The sequence below is a fragment of the Camelus dromedarius genome, chromosome X (genome assembly GCF_036321535.1).
Source record: "Camelus dromedarius isolate mCamDro1 chromosome X, mCamDro1.pat, whole genome shotgun sequence".
NCBI classification, from domain to species: Eukaryota; Metazoa; Chordata; class Mammalia; order Artiodactyla; family Camelidae; genus Camelus; species Camelus dromedarius.
Window position 1 is genome coordinate 17,193,446 of NC_087472.1, and position 12,905 is coordinate 17,206,350.

Genomic DNA, 12,905 nt, shown 5'->3' on the forward strand with positions numbered 1-12,905 from the left:
CTGAGGTTTTGCCAGGAATAGAAGATAGAAAGGGCACTTCAGGCAGAGAGAACAGTGTATAGAGTGGCATATATGCATAAAAAATTTCGAGAAAAAAGAATTGTTTTCCTGGATCATGGAGTCTGTGGAGATGAGGTAGAAAAGGGGGTAGAGAGGTTAGCAGGGGCCTCAATTAATGTCACATATTCTATAAGCAATAGGGAGCCACTGCAAGTTTCTAATCTTGGAGTGGAATTGTAGAGGAAGGATTAACTTGATGAGATTTTTCCCTTCAGAAAGTCACTGTGGAGAAATTGATTGGATGGCTGATTTAGAGTCTGGACTAGAGAAAAATAGTTAAGAGCTTATTAACAGTCATTCTGGTAAGGGTTGATGAGGCTGTGAACTAGGACAGACACATTGAGGACAGAGAAGAAGGGATGAATTTGGAACACCTTACAGAGCAACAATCAGTAAGATTCAGTGAGTAAGTGGTTGTTAAAATTGAGAAGAAGGCTGTTTCCATGTCTTGGCTATTTTAAATAGTGCTGCTATGAACATTGGGGTGCAGGTGTCATCCTGAAGTAGGGTTCCTTCTGGATATATGCCCAGGAGTGGGATTCCTGGGTCATATGGTAAGTCTATTCCTAGTCTTTTGAGGAATCTCGATACTGTTCTCCACAGTGGCTGCACCAAACTGCATTCCCACCAGCAGTGTAGGAGGGTTCCCCTTTCTCCACAGCCTCAAGAAGATTACTTGAGGATTATGTAATCCTCAGCGCCTTACTCTGAGGATAATGAAAGTATCATCATGTAGCATTTGTAATGTGCTTTTTTCCCCCACTTTTTTTTTAAATGAAGGTACTGGGGATTAAACCCAGGACCTTATGCATGTTAAGCGTGCACTTTACTACTGAGCTATACCCCCACCCACTGTGATGTGCTTTTAACTTTTTAACATCTAACATCTATGATCTCATTTGACCTTTCAACCCTTCTGAGGTAGGTTAAGGAACATATTTCCCCCTGTTTGACAGATTCAGTCCAGAGAATTTAAGTAATTTGCCTACAGTTTTATAGCTCATTAATGGCAGAACCCAGACTAGAATCCAGACTTCCTGACGCCTAATCATGTGCTTTTCCTACTCCATCAATATGTTGTACTGTAAAAGTACTTGACCTGCTGCTCACATTTAACCAGAAACAGTTACTATGCATATTACTAGTGGGGAAAAAAAGAGGAAAGAAGGCACCTAGTGAGATGAGCACCAACTACTTTTGAATCAATTGATAATTCAATAATAATATTTTTTATTTTTATTATTTTTAAATAACAATAATAAAAATAGGTAATGTTTGTTGAGGACTTACTGTATCTCAGCCATAGTTCTCAGCATTTTATATAAATCAACTGATTTAATCCTTTTAACAACCATATGAGAGATCAGTTCTATGATTGCCTTCCTTTTATAGATGAGGAAATTGAGACAGGAAGTTGCCTAAGGTCATATAGCCAATAAATGTCAGGGTCAGTTTTTAACCTTAGACAGTCTGAAAATATAGTGTTTTTTCTTTTCTCTGCTCAGAAACAATCTTACTTTCTTCCTATTTCTCTTTTCCAAGGACTCCCTGAAACCATCAGTCTCCTACCAGAAAGAGCACCTAGGCATCGGGAGAATTGTATTTTTAAAATTAACTTAAATTAATTTTTATTGAGGTATAATTGACACATAACATTATATTAGTTTCAAATGTAAACATAATGATTGGATATTTGTATACACTGAGAAATAACCACCACAATAAGTCTAGGAGAATTGTATTCTATTCCCAGTTGTCACAAACTCTTGACCTTGATAATATCACAACCTCTCTAAATCTTTTCATCATCTATAAATGTCAGTTTCATAATATTAATAATACCTGATTGCTTATGTCATTAAATTATTTAGAAGATTATATGAGGTAATATATGTTCAAGAATAAGATAAACTGTAAAGTATGTAAAGTACTTTATAATCTTAAGAACTAGGAAGATATAAATTCACATAGTAATGCTGCTTGTGTACATATCTTTCTCCCATTTAGACAGTGCATTCTTTGAGGGGAGGGATCAAATATGCTTTTTTCTCACTACATCTTTGGCAATATCACAGTACCTGCTATATAGTAGGCGATTGATAACTGTGTATTGAATGAATGATATATGTACAAATACCTGAATGCATGGGTGAGGGAGCAGACTTGGAATGCACCATTTAAGAAGCAAGCAGGCATTTCAATTCCTGGCGTCTTAGGCTCATAAGATCTAGATATCACAATGACAGCTAATGTTTATTGTTCTCTAACTATAGACCAGGCACTTTTCTAAGTGTTTTACATGAATTGAATCATACTATTCTGATAACCAATCTATGAAGTCACATTCAACACCATCTCCGTTCTTTCTAGCTCTCACCTGTATTGTAAAGGTGTATAGACTTTGTAAACAGATATTTAAGTGGCTTTGAGTATTCTTCTGTGAAACATCTACTTCAGTGACATCATTGATAGCAGTTCCCTACCTAATATTTCTAAAATTTCCCAAGATTCCTGTAGTTCTTTCAGCTGTCTGAGGTTGTTGGCAACTTTCCTTTACCTTACCTCTCACAGCACATCCAAAGGCTTCATATGCCTCTAATTCTCTTTATTAAATCCCTTTCTGCTTGATATACTAAAGTGGTTCTGTCTGCACATTCAAAATCTGAACACTATGGTAGTGTCAATGTACTACTAGCCCACTTAGGTGAAGAGATCAAAGCACAGAGAGCGACCTGAAGGAAAAGTGGTAGAATAAAGATCTGAATCCAACAAGTTTGGCTCCAGGGCTTATGCTGTAAATAGTTATACTTCACTGCCTCTCCTCAAGTGAAATCTCAAATCCTATGAATGGGGCTTGGTGTCTTTTTCTTCAATCCCTATTGGAAAATAATCATTTGAAGACTGTTTTTCAGCTTGCAAACTTTCTTCTCAATTTCAGACCGAACTATCTCAGTTTCAAACCAACCTTTATTTGCTTTCCAAAATGAAGCAAGGTAAACTTCAGTACCCAGCTGCTGAGAATGGGATGAACAGTGGAATGCTTCTCACCATGCCTGTGATTGATCACGCAGAGAAGCGATAATCAACCTTAGGAGTTTTCAACAATCTGGAATTGATTTCACTTCACAACACCCTCATAGAATTCAGTTTTATATTTTAAATGAATTAATATCAATGTTGAATTAGATTGCCTTTGGGGTTTAGGTGCCTAGAAACAGAATGTTATTGCTGGAAGGACCATAGCTATGTTAACTACCTGCTATGTGTGCCTACTTTTTCAGTCAAAGCTAACATTTAAAGTCAGACAGATGGATCTATATATATTGATCTGGAGGAATGTCCATGATATATTGTCAAGTGGAAAAAGCAAGTTGCAAAGTAAATTGATGATATTATTCCATTTTTTCTAAGAAAAGGAAGAAAATCTATATAAAATAACACCTAGATGCAGAATGTTAGAACTAGAGAGATCCTTGAGTAACAAAACACAATATTCCTATTATACTGATGAGCAAATTTGAAAGCCAGAGAATGATATAACTAAGGTCACTCCACTAGTTAGTAGCAGAATCAATTCTGCAGGCCCCATCTCCCAATTCCACTATGTCACTCTGCCTGTAGGCTATGCCTGCACCAATGAGTCAATAAAGAGACAAAGCATCTAGTGACAGAGCTACCATTTTGTAGTAGGAGCACCATTAACAAAAGTATGATTCTCATTTTAAGCTGTAAATTGACCTAATAGAGAGTGGAATATTTCTCCCCCGAAAGGCAGGATAATTAAAATAAGTACTCTTAACATTTCCCCTAATTTCTGAATTTCTCTCTGTCTGAAGGCTCTATTGTTTTTTTCCTCTAAAATTTTATTGATTTACTAATTTAAATTTATTTCACAATGTTAATTTGAAATGTTTATTTCAATAGTAAAAACATTTTGCATAAAGTATGAAACTTGTCCTAGCAACTAGCAGCTAGTGCCTATTTGAAAGTAGAAAGTTAGTATTTGTTGAATGAATAAATTAAAGACTTAAAATCACTTTAGTTTTTTTCTAAATTTTTTTTTAATTTCTTGATATTAAAATATGTTTTCCATGGCTAAGAATACCATAATATTTCAAAAACATATAATAGATGCTGCATTTATTTGAAAATTAGGCTATTTCAGTAAGTTGTTTATTCATTCTCCTTTTTTTTTTCATTTAGTGAATAGACATATGATACAGGATCCTTGTATGTCTGGTACTCTCTTTGCAGTACCAAACAATGTCACATCAACTTCCAGCAGTCAGTGTCTGATGAGTGCACTGAATATCTGCTTGCTCAGTAATGCCTTACTTCAGATCTAGGTGCTGTGCATTGTGGTTTTTTAATACTCATTTATCTCTAGTTATCCATCAGGCTTCTTAGGAGGTGACTTCATCACGTTTGGTGGAATTTCCCAAAGTAAAGTGAGATCAGGAGACAGGATATCTGGGTCTTAGCCTTAGATCTGCCTCCAAAATATTTCACGATCTTGGGAAATTTACACTCAGGGAAATTTACACTGAGCCTTTGATTCCCTGTCTAAAATGAGAAATCCGTGTTGATCATTGTTTGCCAAAAGTTTTTATTTTCAGAACTCCATATTCAAGTGAATTTGTTAACAGAAAATTTCACCTCCATTGACAGGCTCCAGGTACCATAAGATTATGTGAACTAAAGTTTAAAAAAAAAAAAACCACTGCATTATGTTCACTAACAACGAATGCAGTTTTAAAAATGTGATACATTTGTACAATGGAATATTATTCAGAAATAAAAAGGAACAAACTACTGATACATGCAACAACATGGACGAATCTCAAAAGCATGGTGAATAAGAGAAGCCATACACAGAAGAGGGTATGCGGTATGATTCCACTTATAATCGATTCTAGAAAATCAAAACTAAGATATAGTGAAAAAAAATCACATCAGTGGTTGCCAGGGGTTGGAGGTGGAGAAAGAGGTGGACTACAAAAGGGCACAAGGAAGCTTTTAGAGGTAATGAAATGGTTAGGTATCTTGATAGTGGTGCTGGTTCTGTGGGCATCTCTCAAAATTCATAAATTTTCACATTATAATTAGATAAAGTTTGTTGTACATAAATTATATCAGAATAAAATTGATTAAAATAACTGCATTAAATAATTTCTAAGGTCTCTAAAGTTTGGACACAGTGAATGGGATCTGGAATCAGTAAGACAAAAATGTAAATATTGGCTCTACGGCCGTGAGCAAATCATTGCACCTCTAGGAGTCTCAGTTTTCCTCTCTAATATGGGCTGATAATAGCAGTACTTCACAGAATTGTTGTTAGAATTTTATGTGAAAATGGATGTACAGAGCTTAGCTCAGTACCCAGCATATAGTAAATGCTCAATAAATGTTAGCTGCATTTATAATTTTATAATTCCAAATAATTTAATAGACAATATAAAAAGTTCATAGGTGGCATATCTGAATTCTAATTTTTATTCTACTACCAATTATGTATGACTTTAGACAAGTGTCAACTCCTTTTCTGGGCCTCAGTTTTCTCATTATTAACATGAGGGGAGTGGGTTATGGTGTCTTCCTTACCAATTTCCTAGAGATATTAGTGACATAAAATAAAATAAAAGATTTGAAAGTTTAGAAAAAAATGAAACACTCTACACAAACATAGGAAATGGCTATGATACAATTTGCTCATGATTCTGACATTAAGTGGATTAAGAAAATTGTGCTTTCACAACACAGCTTGCTCCCAGTAAAGTTATAACATTTTTTTAACACTTTTTATTGATTTATAATCGTTTTACAATGTGTCAAATTCCAGTGTTCAGCACAATTTTTCAGTCATTCATGGACATATACACACTCATTGTCACATTTTTTTCTCTGTGAGTTATCATAACATTTTGTGTATATTTCCCTGTGCTATACAGTGTAATCTTGTTTATCTATTCTACAATTTTGAAATCCCAGTCTATCCCTTCCCACCCTCCGTCCCCCTGGCAACCACAAGTCTGTATTTTCTGTCTATGAGTCTATTTCTGTCCTGTATTTACGCTTTGTTTTTGTTTCTTTGTTTGTTTTTGTTTTTGTTTTCTAGATTCCACATATGAGCGATATCATATGGTATTTTTCTTTCTCTTTCTGGCTTACTTCACTACTCATCTTCAACAAAGGAGGCAAGAATATACAATGGAATAAAGACAGTCTCTTCAGCAAATGGTATTGGGAAAACTGGACAGCAGCATGTAAAACACTGAAGCTAGAACACTCCCTTATACCATATACAAAAATCAACTCAAAATGGATCAAAGACTTAAACATAAGACAAGATACAATAAACCTCCTAGAGGAAAACATAGGCAAAACATACATTTCAAAAATTTTCTCCTAGTAGAAATAAAAGCAAGAATAAACAAATGGGACCTAATGAAACTTACAAGCTGCTGCACAGCAAAGGAAACCATAAGTAAAACAAGAAGACAGCCTATGGAATGGGAGAAAATTTTTGCAAATGAAACCGACAAAGGCTTGATCTCCAGAATATATAAGCAGCTCATATAAGAGCTTTTTTTTCAATAAGAAAAAAATAAACAACCCAATCCAAAAATGGGCAGAAGACCTAATCAAACAATTCTCCAAGGAAGACATACAAATGATCAAAAGGCACATGAAAAAAAATGCTCAACATCACTAATTATCAGAGAAATGCAAATCAAAACTACAATGAGGTATCACCTCACACCAGTCAGAATGGCCGTCATTCAAAAGTCCACAAATGTGAAATGCTGGAGAGGCTGTGGAGAAAGGGGAACCCTCCTACACTGCTGATGGGAATGCAGTTTGGTGCAGCCACTATGGAAAACAGTGTGGAGATTCCTCAAAAGACTAGGAAGAGACTTACCATATGACCCAGGAATCCCACTCCTGGGCATATATCCAGAAGGAGCCCTACTTCAGGATGACACCTGCACCCCAACGTTCATAGCAGCACTATTTACAATAGCCAAAACATGGAAACAGCCTAAATGTCTATCAACAGGTGACTGGATAAAGAAGAAGTGTTATATTTATACAATGGAATACTACTCAGCCATAAAAACCGACAACATAACGCCATTTGCAGCAACATGGGTGCTCCTGGAGAATGTCATTCAAAGTTATAATATTTCTGACATTTGCCTTCTGGCTTTTTATTACACCTTTCTTTGTCCTATTTTCCAATTTCATTTATGCCTTGCTTCCTGCTAACAGTCATAGGAGATTCTCTTACTGCTTAGGTCTCTTCTGTTAGTGAGGAAATGATTCTGATAAATTTATTTACCTGAAGTTGAGTAACTTAATGGGTCACCACTAACATGTTATACATAAAGAAAGAGTGAAAATAATGCCTGTAAAGGAAATTCAAGTCTTAATAGCAATAATATTTTTGGGTGGGAGCACTTCCTGAACCTTTTTGTATGACAATCACCTACTCTACCAAGGGTAAAGTCAGACCTTTTAAATGATTTTTACCATCACTGAAGATGCAGCTGAATGTTACTGTACAAGTTTAGTAGCAAAGAAGGCTTATGCCCTTTTTGCCATAACTTTCCTCATTGCCCCCTTAACATCCTTATTTCTCAGGCTATATATTAGGGGGTTCAGCATGGGTGTCAAAGCCCCATAAAACACTGAGATAAACTTGTCCTGGTCAGGGGATGACTTGGATTGTGGTTTCATATACGTGGAAATGGCTTCTCCATAGAAGATTGCTACCACAGTCAAATGAGAACCACAGGTAGAGAATGCCTTGATCCTACCCTGGGATGAGTGAATCCTTAGGACAATAGCAACAATTCGAACATAGGAGAGGAGAACAAACCCAAAGGGTAAGAGCAGGGTGAAAATACCCGTGATGAGGATCATAAGCTCATTAAGGCTGGTGTCAGAACAGGCCAGCTTAAGGAGGGAGAGTATCTCACAAACAAAATGGTTGATGACACTATCCCCACAAAAGTGAAGCTTCAAGGTTAAGATGAGCATGGCAGTGAGCACAAAATGATGCCCCCCATGAAGTAGCAGCTAGCCAGACACACATTGGGCCATTCATAACCACAGAATAGCGCAGCAGATTGCTGATAGCAACCACACGGTCATAGGCCATGACAGCCAGTAGGAGACAGTCTGCTGTGGCCAAGACCAAGGAGACACTAATTTGGGTCAAACATCGTGGGTAAGAGATGTAGGGATGGGTAGAGAAACAATGCACCAAGGTCTGTAGCATGGAGACTGTTCCATAGCAAAGGTCTAAGAAAGACAGGTTACTAAGGAAGAAGTACATTGGAGTGTGGAGGTGGGAGTCAATGTGGATAAGAAAGATGATAAGTCCATTCCCCAACAATGTGCTGAGGTAAGTTATCAGCACCAAGGTGAAAAATATAACTCTCCACTCAGGATAGTCAGAAATTCCAATAAGGAGAAACTCAAATATTGCTGTAGCATTGTCCATGGCCATTCTTCCCACTTGCCACTATTCAATGGATGGGTGCCAATGTCGTTGACTAATTTTACCTGAGAGAATGAGAATAAAGATGGAGGGACAGTGTGAGAAAGGTGGAAATAATTAGGGTGTACAGGATCTTTCTCTTTGTCCTTCTCAAAAGATAAAGGAATACAAATGGGGTATCTATAATGGGAACAGTGACAAAACTAAAAACTACCCTCTTCCCTGGAAAACAGCAAATTCCCCATCCTTTTGATATGGTTATATGAAAAGTTCTCCAACCCACTTCCACCAGATGCCTTTTTGTATCATTTTTCCAAGTAAGAAGAAGGAAAAGGAGGGCATCTTCCTGCTTCTCTCACTTGTTCTCCATTTTCCAAGATAACTCATTCATAGTGATGGTTGAACCTCTGTCAGCTTGCATTACTAATCTTCACCAAGAGGATACCTTCTGACAATCTTAACTAAAATATTGCCTAATCTTATGCCTGTCTATCACTCCAAGATGTTCATGCTTCCATTTTCCCATTGTGCTAGTATCTACCACAGTGTTTGTCATAGAGTTCTGCCAAGTACTTCTTTGATCTGAACTGATATGTAAACACAGTATTTCATGGTACCCTTGAGGTCTGTGAAAATCCTCTGCTCATATTCCTGGTTGGAGTTACATTTATAGCTTCTCTGATGTTTTCCGTGGTGTGATTGCTGAGCCCTAGTCAAGAATGTGAACATCTAATGTGATGTTTCTTAAAGTGTGAGTGGTAAGGAGAGGGCTTGAATGACCACACTACCTGAAAACCCACTGTCTTCCCACCCTCACCACTCTCTTTCCCTTCATTCTGCTTAATTTTTCTTATAGAATATTCTAATATCTGAAACTACATTAATCATTTGGTTACTTGCTTATTACTCGATTACTTGTCTTCCACTCAAATATAAATTTATCGAGGACAGAACCTTGTCTGCTTTGTTTACTGGCTTAACCCTAGTACCTAGAACAGTGCCTAAGGCATAATAAGGATCCAATAGATATTGAATGAATAAATGAATTTAAAAAGTCCTGGGAAGTCACAGATATTATCCAGAATCTAACTACTCCTCTTGCCACCTGCATTACCATCTTTTATTCCAAATCATTGTCATCACTTACCTGGATTTTGTCAATACCTTCCTTATTGGTTTCTCTGTTTCTGGCTTTGTCCCCATTCAGTTCAGATGATTCAGTTAAATTGTAAGTTGGATCAGGTCATTCTTCCATTAAAAAATTTCAATAGTTTCCCATTTCAAACTGATTAAACACTAATCTCCTTAATATGACCTATCAAGCTCTACATGGTTTGCTTCCCCTTTACTTCTCTGACCCCAGTTCATACTACTCTTTTCCTTGCTCACTTTGCTCCAATCACACTGGCCTCCTCACTGTTCCTTAAACACTCATAGACCATCCCTTTCTCAGGGTCTTTGTTCTCTTTGATCTTGCTACTGAATATTTCTGAAAACGAGATAGACCCCTGCGTGGCTTACCTTCTCATTTCCCTTAAGTCCTTACAAGGCATCTTTTTAGTGAGTTCTTTGGTCACCCTGTCTAAAAGTTCATCTTTAACCCCTGGCACGTTGTATCTCCCTTTCTTACATTATTTTTCTCCTTAGAATTATTGCTTATAACACATTGTATATTTTATCTATTAATTATGTTTACTGATTGTCTATCCCAACTAGAATGTATGCTCAATGAAGTCAGGGAATTTTGTGTGCTTAGTTCACTGATGTATGCCCCAAACCTAGAATAGTGCCTGATGTATGGAAGATGCTTAAAAATTATTTGCTGAACAAATGTGTGAATGGAACTCTTTAGCTGTTCTACATTGAGAGACAACCTTTCTTTTTTCATCTGACTCTTACGTAGATATTGCTGTTTATATGCCAAGCACCATCTCCTTCATGAGAGTAACTCTCCTTTCTCTTTCTAATTCCTTCCTTGAAGCATCTGATACTCACTAGCTATGTCTCTGGATAAGTTTAGTCCCCTCACTGGCCTAAATTTTTATTTGCAATCTAGTTAAACTAAGTGATCTCTAAGAGCTCTTTTAGCTATAACATGCTGGGATTCTCTGATTTCCCTCGATAAAAATGAAAACAAGACAAATCAAAACTTAACAATCCTCAGAATATAAGGAATCTACTACACTTTCTCCCACTGTTGGAGAAGCACATGAGCTAGAGAAGAGGCTTACTAAGGGATGGAGTTTCTTTAACCATCTTTGAAATGGGAGACTCGCTCATTCTTAAAAGTCTTTAGCAAAGAAGATTCTATAACTCTCCCACTTCCCTGTCCTAGAGTTCAAGTAATCTATCCCTGTGTCTAGTTCTCCATTTTGTTCAGCCTCTCAGACTTGCTAAGAATGGTAAATTCATGGATGTGAAAGTGTATGCCACTTGTGAAGTGGCAAACACATATAAGGGAGGGAGAAGATGGTGACTTGCCTTCACAGGAGTGTCCTCAGAGCCTGAGAGACCTAATGCTGATTCTGCCTTCATTTATCATGGTACCCTGAGAAAGAAGTCTTCCCTTGCATTGCTTCCACTTTCCCAAGTTAAAATTTAGGTAATCATCTCCACAGAGGGAAAATGCAGAAAGATGAGAGTCACATGGCTATATGAAACAATGCCCCGAAGCCTGTTATATTTTAAGTTAGTACAGTCATACCTTAAATTTTTTTGAGTGCTCTATATTTAACTCCCAATTATCTGTAGATGGGCCATTCATAGTGTAAAACCTAGAAAGATGATGGACACGCTGCAGATGGGAGGATGAGCTGGTTTTATGTAGAAGTAGACAGCTGATTATTATGCCATTTAAATGTCTCTGTTGCTCCAAGAACTCTATAAAACACACTGATTTTACTGTTAAGTATTAAATACTGATAAATAAATGCTTTCCTTCATTATGTGAAACTATCATTCCTAATGAGGATGTATTTTGTTTTTCCAGTATTGAGGTAGGGTTTATAGAGTCTATCCCTTGGTCTTTCATGAGCCTAAATGAATAAATTGATAAGTTATTTGACTCAAAATTGGTGACCAGTCTATGGCAGTGGGAAGACTTGTTTTTAAATGGTGTTAAGCTTACTAATAGAAATTGGGATTGAACCGGTGAGCTTGCTTCCATTAGTACTGTGTTTGGACCTATAGAACTAAAATTGATGACAACTTCCCTTTCACACTTAAAGACTACTCAGCATCTAAATAGAGGGATCTATTTTTCATTTAGTCTGGGTCCTACTCTCTAAAGATGGTGCTGATTGTCTCATCTTAGAATTATCATTAAATGATTCCTGGCAGGGGTAGGGTATAGCAAGTGGTAGAGTGCTTGCTCAGCAAGCACAGGGTCCTGGGTTCAATCCCCACTACCATCTCTAAAAATAAATAAACAAACAAACAAACATACTTACCTCCCCCCCTCCAAAAAAAAAAAAAAAAAGATTCCTGGCAAACTGGGCCCAGAATGTTTTCCATCTTAGTCTTGTTGCCTGTAATCACTTAAGTAGTCTAACTTTTCTTTCAACTAATGGCTGCCCCTTGCCTTCCAGGAGGTTGCTTATGTCTGATAAATGGTTAGGAAAAAAAAAGTAGGAGGGGAAGAAAGAAACTGAAGACTTTTCTTGTTACTGGCTCAGGTTTCAAACACTGATGATCTCCTTGCAAACTCTCCTGGTGAAATTTAAAAAGACTTCCCACCTTCTTAAATTCCCAAATGCCTGGAAACCTCTGAAGAAAAAAAATTTTTTTTGGATTAGGTCAAGTTACAATTGCCAAAACCTTTGATGTACAGCCCTTGATGGTGGTACCTAATTAAATTATTTAATTCCTTAAGCAGACATTTCTTTCACTGAGCTTTGACCCATGTACATCCTTGCTCTATCTCCCCTAGAAAAGTTGTAATATAAGGAGGACTGAGGTCATTTGAATGCTCTGCATCAAGATACTAAGGTTATTTCAATTTTTGACCAGGTAGATTACACATCTTTTGCCTCTTGGCAATATTTATCCATTATCTTACCTTGACGAACTGGAACACAATTAAAACAAATTGTCAATTTCTTTAAAAAGAGGATAATGATAACAAAACCTGCTACACCCAGTGCTTTAAACTAAATTGGATAACTTCAAGGAGATGTCCTGGGCTCTGTGCATACCCTACCCAGTTTCCCATTCTTTCCCTACTACCTATTTCCAGTGCTGGAGTGTGAAAGTATACAACCTGAAGACTACGAGGTCCTGAGCATCCCTCTGTCAGCAAAAATACCTAATGACAGTTACTCTACCCACTAAGGCTGGACAATAG

The 12,905-nt window shown here is 37.0% G+C and overlaps 1 protein-coding gene across 1 annotated transcript; it reads right to left on the minus strand.

Annotated features, from left to right (window-relative positions):
• Positions 1–7,644: 7,644 nt before the first annotated feature.
• On the minus strand, positions 7,645–8,649 carry LOC116150867 (olfactory receptor 13H1-like). Its single transcript, XM_031446157.2, is given in 2 exon segments — positions 7,645–8,115; positions 8,117–8,649. Coding segments are annotated over 2 exon segments (927 nt in total). The 5' UTR covers positions 8,573–8,649.
• Between the last annotated feature and the right edge of the window lie 4,256 nt (positions 8,650–12,905).